The sequence below is a fragment of the Lathamus discolor genome, chromosome 5, assembly GCF_037157495.1.
Source record: "Lathamus discolor isolate bLatDis1 chromosome 5, bLatDis1.hap1, whole genome shotgun sequence".
In the NCBI taxonomy this organism is placed as follows: Eukaryota; Metazoa; Chordata; class Aves; order Psittaciformes; family Psittacidae; genus Lathamus; species Lathamus discolor.
The window spans coordinates 81,705,989-81,717,193 of record NC_088888.1 but is presented as its reverse complement, the minus strand read 5'-3'; the positions used below and the strand labels follow the sequence as shown (position 1 = coordinate 81,717,193).

General features: G+C 36.8%; 1 protein-coding gene across 1 annotated transcript in view; it reads right to left on the bottom strand.

Moving 5' to 3' along the window:
- Positions 1 to 2,460: 2,460 nt before the first annotated feature.
- LMBRD1 (LMBR1 domain containing 1) overlaps positions 2,461 to 11,205 on the bottom strand; it is an 82,359-nt gene continuing 73,614 nt past the window's right edge. The window contains exons 15-16 of the mRNA XM_065681453.1: positions 3,624 to 3,715; positions 2,461 to 3,449 (exon numbers count right to left, since the gene is read on the bottom strand). Coding sequence (XP_065537525.1) covers positions 3,330 to 3,449; positions 3,624 to 3,715 — 212 coding nt within the window. The 3' untranslated portion in view covers positions 2,461 to 3,329. The remainder of the gene's footprint in view (positions 3,450 to 3,623; positions 3,716 to 11,205) is intronic.

Here is an 11,205-nt window from a genome sequence, read left to right as displayed (position 1 = left end):
TACTTACAATTTGTAATTCCAGGTAAACTACCGATCACTACAGAATAAGCAGCAAGATGGGAACCCATTTGGCACATATTCCTGCTGAATTCTTTTCAGCGTATTCCCAGTGACCATAGCTTACCCTTGATGTGTCAGCAAGATTGAGGGCTCACTGGTTTCTAGGTGTTCATGAGCCTCCAACATGGTAGACGCTAACTAGAAAGTACAACAACAATTTAAGTCAGGACTGACATCACACTACGCCTATTCAGAAGTCTTAAAAGCTCATACTACAGAGATGTACTTGGAACAACTCTGATAGCTTTTTAAGTGACTTTTGTCCAGAAAACTGAGACCTCTGAACTCAGCTGAAGATGCTAGAGGTTTGCTTACAAGATAAAATACTCTATTAAGACATGACTGGAAAGTTCAAGTTTGCTCCAAAATCTGCAGAAAATTCTAAATACGATTTCATAACACAACACCTCAGTGATCCATCTCACTCACGTAACAAGTGCTGCCACAGCAGCAATAACTTGGAAGTAATTAATTTTTCTACTTGCAAGTACTTTACTGATGATAGCATAAGAAACAAGTAGAAAATAATATCCTGGAAATTCTGTTTCTTAAAGTTCCTGCAAGTATTGATCAAAGTATTTTAAGTCAGGGTTATTTTAAATTTCACTGCTAATTTTCTTCACTGGCTGATGCTGGATGTACAAATCCAGCTGGCAACTTTATCACACAGTAACCTTCAAAAACACCTTTAGTTCACTTTAAAGGCACTGTACAGTTAAAAATGTCAAGTTCCTATGACATGAAGTGTTTACTACAGATCAATTCTTGAGTGTATATTTCTTACAATTACACTAACACATACAAAAAACCCACTTTCAAACCTTGCCAGTCAAATGGTTCATTGAGCTCCTGAGATACTTCAGTGAGGATGTGGTATGTTAAGAATAACTGCTTATAAACGCTAACAGTTATTTACTGCTTGTATGACAAGACTGTGACAGCAAATATCTGAAAGAACTTCTGAACTCTCACGCAGAAGTGTGCTTCTTGCTAGCTGCAACTAGCAGTAAGTTGGTTGGAAACCTGGTTAATGCCTGTATTAAAAAAAAAAAAAGGTACTTACTGAATCCTTCAATTAGAAACAAGAGACAAGCCACCAATTTGAAGGCAGATCATTGTATTTCTACATACAGACTATTTAGACAGGAAACAGGACTGGATTGGGAAGAAAAATAGCGATGAAGAGCCTAGAAACAGGGAAGCCCTCTTACAGCAACATATACCTAGGGACTGGCCAGACATCTTGGCCAATGGTCCCTAGAGCCTACGTGTCACATGCAAGCAACTACATAACATGTAATCAACACTTTCCTGCCAATCTTCAGAAGACAAGCAACTTCCTACCGGGGAAATTGTTAAGATGGATACAACTCTTAAAAACTGGGTATCACAGCTCAATCTTACACCCAGAAAGGTTAACACATCCGTACAGAAAGAAGTGATGATTACCAGTGGTTAAAGCTGAAGATGAAATATGAGCAAAACCCACAAAGAACAAGAGCTGTGCCGCTGACTTTATTTAAATGAGCTCATGTAAGTTTTTCACCAGGGCATCCAAAAAGAAGCATACTTAGCATCTTGATACCCTCTGGATGCAGCTTCCAGGCAGTTGACATCACATTCAACTTCCATTTGAGTTACCTGAACTTCTCATAAATAACGCCTTGTAAGTTTCCCCAATGGTCATGTTTAAATAGTATTCAGCTAATTCTAGTCAAAGTCAGACTGCCTAGTCAAGTTTCAGTACCTGCTATCAGTGTTTGAATACATTTCTGTCCTTTTAAATGTCTCATGGGTAGCAAACAGGTTGATTGCTATTAGTTGAGCAGACCTGACTGCATATTTGTAGCTTATTATCAAGCTACATCAGACATTCTTCCAGGTTGCCACATAAACACGTGTATTATTGGAGCAGCTGGCACAGAAGGCTTGTTAAGACTTAAGTTTTGTTTGTTCCTGTACGAATCCAAACATTGATTCCCTGTGTTCACACATTAAATAAGCAACTTGTCTAAGACTTCTTGAAATACCGAAGCCAAATTAAAATTCCAAAGTTCCTGAAAGCCTGCTGTTCTGAAATACTGCAGGAAAAGGCAGACTGCATTTGAAATAACTGAACAGAAATCTGTCAGTTTTTCTGTCAAACATATAAGCAGGACATAAATTATTCCCCTACATATCAATAACTATTTCACAATCAGTCTTACAAAGTTTCCCCAAGATACATTTCCATGTGCTTGCATGACTATACTTTCACTCAGCTAGCATTAAAAGTTTAAAAGCCTGTACTTGTAAATATTTTCACTTTCCGAGTCTCTCAAAGGATATCTGAAGATAGTTTTCAGCCTTAGAAATACAGCTCAGTAACTATATAGCTAAAATAACACTACAGAGACAACATAAATGATGAAAATATTTATGAACTGTGTTTATATAAACATATTGGCTTGTAAACAAGTTGACAACATTTACATTTCATATTGAAAGAAAACATCAAAGTAGACAATTTTCATTAAGGAGACAAATAAGTTAAAAATTAATCACAGCTTAATTATTCCATTGGTTATTACTAAGTCAGGCACCTGGCAGTTTCAGAACTGAACTATACTAAAACACTGCAACAATGCTAAATATTTTCATTCATACTAGTTATTTCCTTTGATAGAGCAAAAGCCACCTCATGGTTACCTAAGGATTCTGATGGTAACTCAGTGGGTATAACAGTATGTAAAGAGCATATTCTTCATAGACTGGGAACTCCTCAATTATGTGGATGTTGGCTGGCATATTTAGGACAGTCTCTTTTTAGCTAGTGAACTAGTATAAAAGTTATGTCATGTACTTCTGAAAGTATAAACCCTATACAAATCTCTCTAGCAATGTTTGCACCAGCTGTTTTGCAGACTTTAGCTAGTTTTTATTTATGAACTTGAAAAAAAAAAACATCCTACAAGTTAGGCATGAAAGTAGGTAAGAAAACTTAAAGAGCATCTTGAATCATGAAATAGTTACAGTAGTTCAAATTATACATCAGAAAGTTACACGTTTAATCATAAAACAGCATTTTCTACATATTATTCAGCTTCGATATGTTCTTATGCAAGTGATACTCAAAAGGTAATATTCATTTTTTGACCCCTTTAAGTGATTACACTTATTTCCTCTATTTTTACAAGTGCAAGGATGCTTACTTAAATACCAATTCCACATGGGTATGACTTTCAACATAACTTTATATTACATTTTTTCATCTTGAAAGCAAAAGACTATCAATGGTCATAAGCAGATAGTTCGTCATCACTCATGTCTGAATCATCATCATCCACTTCACCTTCAATGACTGATTTCTTGCCTTTGCAGCATGAAACAATTAATCCAATTAAAAAGACCTGCAAATTTAAAATAAGTAGTAAAAGTTATGGTGATTCAATTAAAGGGCATAAAAGGGTAATGTATGCAAATCTAAATGACAGTGTGGTGATGCAAATGATTCAACAACTACTAGTTCAATAACTGTAAATTATCCAGCTTGATTCAGTGATCTCTATAATCAAAGTACTTACTGCAATGAATGCCCAGTTCCCAAAGTAATAGGCAGCACTGAAGAACCAAAATTTATGAAGAAAGAGGTATGTTCGAGTAACAATACACTGATCTAAAAGGAAAGCAAATAGTATTGATTTACACAGAACAAATGAAAAAAGCTAATTTCAATTTATAGGATAATAATTCAACAGTTTTGGATAGCATTCAGCTCTCAAGAATATTTACGTTCCATTAAATCAAATTTATTCTCCTATACCTGGAAGATATGCAAGAGGGATAATTTTGATTATGGGAAAGAATGTGAGAACAGGTACACTAAGCTAAGAGTTAAGCTGGTAACTCAATTATGGTTGGGTACAATTTCTCCTACAGATGTACCGATTATTGCCTGTTCTGATAGATCCTGCTCACTCACTTCCCATTTTAGAGAAACTGTAGCTATAAGGAGGAGATACAAAGCAGATTCTGTATTAAAAACCACATTTCAGTACTTTAAAAACCACACCTCGACCAGGATTGCATAAGTTTTGTAAAAATAAAGTCAGTTACAATGTTGAGTTGTGTAGGCAAAGAAACCTCTAACAAATCCTGGGCCTTTAGTAACCCAGATAACAGAGGGCTTATTTGTACCCAAGACCTGACACTGCTGGTTAAGTCTTACTCCTTTAACACCATAAATATAGCCACATCTAAAAATACTACTTAATTACTCTTCATTACAAAGTGGCAAGTTTTAACAGAATTAAGAATCAAGTTGTCAAGGCATTTTTAAGACTGCAGACAGGTAGCCTAAAGGCTGGTATGGGAGACAGCCTGTGACCACTAGAGCAATCATGGCACAGAGCAGCCAGCAGGACATGCAACACAGATGACAAATCTCTTCAGTGCAAGCAGGATAACACAGTCTCCAGGGTTTTTATTTACTATGCTTCATACCTAAACAATTTGAACACTAGGGAAGTAAGAAACCCAGATTTGCCTGCTCTTCCTACCCCAGTACTCTCAGCCTGTCTTCATAGCACAAGTGCTCCAGCCCTCTGATCATCTTTGTGGCACTCATGTGGACTCACTCTGGCAGGTCCACATTCTTCTTGCACTGGGGGCATCAGAGTTGAACTCAGTTCTGAAGCTCAATTCTGTTAACGTCTTGACACTTGACCTTGCCAAGATGATCTCACTCAAGCCAAAATCTCAATCTATAATTTTTTCTCTAAATAGACAACTCTATTTCTTCAGCAGTTCTCCAATGACTTATACTTTGTAAAACTAGCAGAATAATTTAAAATACAAACTTTCATACAATATTAAGCAGCAGAATAATTTTTGGAATCTATTACAAAGTATCAACAGACAAAGTTAAACTGGCATTTCACAACTACTAGACACAAGGGATAACACACAAATAGGCACATTCTACAGACAATTAAAGTGCGAAACAGCTTAATTATAGAAAACATACTTCTCCACTAACACAGACAGTGAAAGCACAAGGAAGGAATTTCCTGTAAACTAATCCTTCCTGGTTTTCTCGACTAGATCCCAGTTATGCAGAGAAAACTGATCTCTTCCCCTCCTGATTAATACCAGTCAATAGTACTTACCCAACAAAAAAAATAATAATAAAAAATATAATAAGTAAAGCAGCACACCACTCACAATACTGCATTATTTTCTAGCATGGCATGTCCATATAAAAGGAAATTTCCAGCAAAGTAAGAAGTGTTGGTAAAGTGAAGACGCTTCATAATTGTGGATAGTATTGTCAACACCATCTGCAGCTCTTCAGCTCATTAACGTAAAGGCTCAGATAAAGCCTTGTTATTTTTATAATGGCAACATTTTCTTTGCAGCAATATATGCAGCAATTTGTCAAACTTCAAAATTAAAGGAGTTTCTTACTTAGATATCTCACCTTGAATAAGAAAAGTGTGTTGTAACTCAGACCACATACGAAAGACTACGGAAATGGGTAAGTTCCATGGACTAGCTATATATGACTACAGTGTACACAAAATAAGAGCTTTATTTAATTTGTCTTGCAATTCAATATTTTACCAGGGAAATCACGCAGAGTTCTCTTTAACCTATAGCAATCAAACTGACCCAAGAAGTTGAACAACTTTGCCCATACAAAGAAACAGGACAAGGAAGTTAATGGCCTACAGACACACATGACGCTTCAACTAGGTAAGAAATCAAGTAACATCAATGGTATAAGGCCCATATGGCCATATTCCATATTCATCACTGCATTATGCCCAATTAAATTTTTTCTCAAGCAGCTGTGATACCTCTACTTCCAGCATAAATATCCCCTTAGTGATCAGAATGCCTTTTGACCATTGGAAGGAGACTGTATTACAGCACTGTAAGCAATCCTGAGACATGTATTGGTTTTCCCATTTAATAAGAAAAACAACACAGTGCAAATAAGCAGCTAATAAAATTAAAAAGAAAAAAAAAATCTTCAAAAGACTGAAAACTCAAGAGACAGAACACTGGTTTCTGGGTCTGGCTTTGCCACAGGCCTAAATGATCAGAAGGCCAAGACAAAACAAGCTTTGGGAGTCTTCAGATGTTAACAAGTATATCAAAAGTTTTGAAAAGTACAAGTTTCCCCTGTGCTCTTGTACCTTTGTACCTATCACCTCACAACTTAAAATCTTCATCCATATTTCATTAAGTGTTAAAATCATTCCAGGACTTCAAATTTCCACAGAAGTTTAAGATTCTATTTTATGTACCACTTTCACAGGTTTTTCTGGAAACAGATTAATGGAGTGGCAGTAACAACTGCCCTCAGCCACAAATGCAGTATTTGTCTTCACTGGTTGGCTAAACAGGGTCAAAAAGCCTGCGTTCCTAGGTGCCTGTTACTCAGCAGCTTCTACAAAAGTGGGTTGTTTTTTTTGCATGTTCTATTTGAGCACATCCCCCACTTACTTCATATTCTGTGTGTATAGATATACACACATATGCACACACAAAATTAACACTAGCCTTAGCCAGCTGTTGAGCCTGTTGCTGCATTTCACAATTTAGCCCCTCTGTTCCTGCTTCTCTGGTTTCAATAGCAAAAATCAATATGCTATACAAAGCTTCTACAATTTTTCATTTGTGGTATCCCATATCTCCTTCCCTCAGCTAACTTGCTCTAGAAATTGTTTAAACCTTCAAGTTGTCCCTCCTTCAGCTTTCATGACAATACAGGTCTTAGAGCTTGAGCACTGCTAGCTCCAGGTTAACTTTACAACAGATTTACACCTTCCATTCCTTATCAGGCTGAAAAACAGGTTGAAAAACATCAATGTAATTGGCTTATTCACACACAGCAAGGATCTCAAAACATTTTGCCAACTGACTGTATGTAGCTATAATAGCTCCACATTTAAAGAGATGTGAACCACTAAGCTTCCAGCATTTCAAGCTGGCAGCATACTGAAGTACTACAGCGCACTACAGATGTATGACTATCAAATCACTCAGATGTTAAACAGTAGTCTGCTGCTCCCTACAATTTTTTTAAATATGGGCCCTAACATGCAAACACAAAAAGCTACCTATGGTTTCACCCCAGTTTTGGGTTTCTGTGTGGTGGAAGGTTGCTTTTTTTTTTCCCCCAGGGGGTTGGTTTTTGGTTTTATTTGGTTTTGGTTTTTTGGTTTGGTTTTGTTTTTATTTTCTTAGCTGGAACTGGTAGCGGGTTGGCACCTAGAAGAGATCTTATGAGACCAAAAATCTAGCTGAATAAAGTCGAGACCAAAATCCTACCTTATTAAATAAGACCTGTTCAGTGGGTTTGCAAACAATTCCAGCCAAAGGGACAGAAGATTTAGCAGACTAAGAAAGAGCTACGAACTTTGAAACCAGGCACTAACAAGGAACCCAGAAAAACTTTTTTGGAAAAACCATCATTTAGAAGGCGAACTCTGCTTTTTCCAGTGACTTAAGGTACAACTTAAGTTGTACCAGATATCTAATACTGCATATCTGCAAATCAAACCCAACCTGATATAAACCTAGACAGCCAGAAAATCATATAATCAGAGTGAATCAGTCTGGTTTTATAACAAACAATCAGGTCTGATCTTGTAACAGAAGTTCTAAAAGTCTGGACAACCAATAGCTATTTGTAGTTACTTCGCAATGCATTGTTGCAATAGTCATACAGCTTCTTGATAACTACAGCCCATGAATGTTTACATTAAATTACCCAAGAGTCTGCATGTCCTGTCTGTGCTACCAAGATTTCATAGCATAAAGGAGGCTTCCAGTAATATCCTCTAAGATTTTATGCTGAAAGGAAAGGAAAAGAGTCACTGGCCAGCAAAGTCTGTTCTCATTGTTTAGTAGTCAGAATGTCCTACTGAGTGATCTGGGTGACATAACCATTCTTTCGAACAGTCAAGTTTAAACAAAGTGGCATGTATGAACAAGAACTGTAGGATGTTCAAAGCAGAGTTGGACAAAGCCTTGGGCAACATGGTCCAGTATGAGCCCTTCCTTCCAAAGGCACAGGGCTTGGAACTAGATGACCTTAAGTTCCTTTCCAACCTTAACTATTCCACAATTTTGTCACAGAAAGAGAGTGCTAGATCTTACAAACAAGCAAGTACAAATAAGCCTTAGCTAAACATAGGCAAGAGTTCTCACCAATTCCTTCTATACATTCAGGAGCCTAAAATGGTAAAAAAGAGGACTGAGATTTGGAGTTCATCCTAGCACAGCTATGGCATTACAATGGGAAACTGCACCCAGCTATAAGGTTTCTATTTTAGCTTGGTGACAGAGAATCTGTGAGGGTGCCAAGATCTGCATATATTAACAGACTAGAGAAAAAACATATAATGAGATTCAAAGAGCTAAACCTGTTAATCTCATTTTTAAGTGTAAAGGATAACAATTTTAATGTTTATTAAATACCATTAAGTGAAGAAACATTAGTACTACAAGGCCACATGCATAGTGAAAAGGTACAGCATTAACCAGTGACCAAAATCTGAAGCCATATTAATTCTAAACAGATATAACGCCCTTTTTTTCCTACAGGGAAGCAATAAGCTATTGCATTAACCTGCAGAGAAAAAGCATACTCTTTCTGTTGAGACTAGGTACCTTTTGAAACACTAGGTACAACTCATATTAACACTGGCCAGATGTGTTTGGACAAAAGCCATATAATTGCTATTTCTTGCCTTTAAAATGCTGACTTCAATTTTGAACTTCTGCAAGAGGTGTTTTTCAACTCTCCCCTGAACAGCTTATTTTTAAATAAAGGCAAGCAATTTTTATTTTAAAGACACAGATATTGATAAACTTTGAAGGCAATACCCTAGGGATGAAAATGGAAGCAAAATGCCAGAAAGCAAGCAGACAATGGACAGCACAATTTATAATTTTAATTCTAATTAAAACACTTTCCATTAGCTACCTACCACATTTTCCAGTACCACCTTGGTACAAGCTTAAACTTACACTAGTTCAGACTTATCCTTGTACCATTGTACAACATGACCTTCAGTTTATCTGCCTACAGGATACATCTTCAGCAGTGAAAAAGACCATCTTCATGAATCAATACATTCTAAATCTACTAGGCAAGCCATGTTTGAAGATGGACAGGAAGCATCTCTATGTACTTTCACCAGGCTACTGTTTTTCTGTTTGGCTGTTCTTGAAAGAGTTATGTGCTGAATTAATCAGCTGTCTGTATTAAGATAAATATTATTTGATTACACACAGAAGCAGCTCTCAACATTTCACTGGAAATATTCCCAATCCAAGTTGCAATTTATGTTTCACAGTGACTAAAGGATTTGGTGGATTTGCTACTTAAAGACAGGCCAAATATGATGCCTTCTTTTGGTAAGAGAACTGCCTTGAATAAACTGATAATTTTTTTTAGACAAAGTATTGGTAGGTTTCTCACTTAGGGGACATTACACCAGGTTTATTACTTGCTTTTAATAAGGGGTTCATACCTATCAACCCTTTGTAAGGAGCCTCAACTCTTATTTCAAAGTATCAATAATATCAGAACATCTCACTTTACTGTTGGGCTTAAATCTAACAAGCAACAGAACTAGGATGTCAGTCCAAGAAGAAAATATGTAATTGTTTTACTGCTAAACTCTGTTTAACATATCACAGAATTTAGTAAATGCGGCCTCCACTCTCTGCCGTTACAAACCCTTGGAAGGAAAAGAGGAGTAACTCAGAGCACCTCTTGATCTATCCACAGTGGGGTGCAGAAACAAGTATAGGAATTAATGTGTTTAGAACTGCACATCCATGAACAATGTACTGCAGAAAAAGATTCACAGCACTTAGTTATTCATGCTATCTACAGCTGCCGAACAGGACTTCCTTCAGTCAAAAATGAACCATTGTGCTTATTTATACTGAGTTCTCATGATTATAGAGGACTTCAGTGTTAAGTCTAAGTAGACATTCTGGGTAAAGTACTAGAAGTACACTAGTAAGTTGCATTCAGTAAACTAACAAAAATTGATAGTCTCCAACTAAAAATCTCATTTAGGCTTTTTGCGTAGCCTTTAACTTTGAAAATTAATTTATTTAGAACAACCAGTTGGAAGTGGTAATCTATGGTCATAAGATACTTAACATAAAATTTCTAATATTGAAGGCTCTGAGCAACTTGTGCTTTCACTTGGTACACCTCCTGGATTTCTCTGAAGAACAAAGAATATGCAATCCTGGTTTGGTATTCATATTTGGGGTTCCTTTCCAGTTTGAGTAATGTTGACTTCCAGCTGACTAGGGAGTTCTCTAAGAAGGCACAGATCTAATTAGCACAGTAAGTCTTACCCAGTTCAAAGCCACAAAAATGGAGATAACTTTTCTTTGTTCCCACTTTACATGCAATTGGAGTCAGTGTAGATCTATGCAAAAGGCCCAGCGGACAGACTGTATTAAGCATTTAGCAGGCCCTGGGGAGGGCTTGTTTCCCCAATTAAGGAAATGAAAGAATCCAAGTGAGATTCATAGCATGTTATGAATGTAAAGTGAATGACGTTTTCATGGTTTTTTTGGTCTAGAAGGCAGCAGATAGTGTACATCAGATCTCATAATTAAGGTTGCAAAAGTCTTATATATAGGTTTGCAGCTGAGTCATTGCTCATTTACATGAAATATCATTAATTTGCTCAGCAAGTTCTCAATGCATTAGTCCAGCTGCAAGAGTCTTAATCACGTAATTGAACTTCTTTGCTTGACCTTATGCTCAGTTGAACTTTGGACCTGCCATTAGTCCTTGACCAGTTCAGCTGGCATTAGTCCTTGAAAACAATGATCAAATTGAGGTCTTGGCCCAACTGTACTGAATACTGAAAAATAACACTTGTTTTGCCTATTACAAATATATTAAATTTGTCTCTCCAAAAGACTATTCAAAAAGCTTTTGAAAAGTCTGTGCTAATCAGAACACAAACCTTTTGTGCAAATTTTTACACGTAACTAAGAAAAGATACTTTGAGTTATAAGATGCAACAAACTGCAGTGGTTTAAGCCCAGCTGGCAACTCAGAACCACACAGCCACTTGCTCACTCCCTCTCTTCATCTTCCCTCTGCTCCAGGAG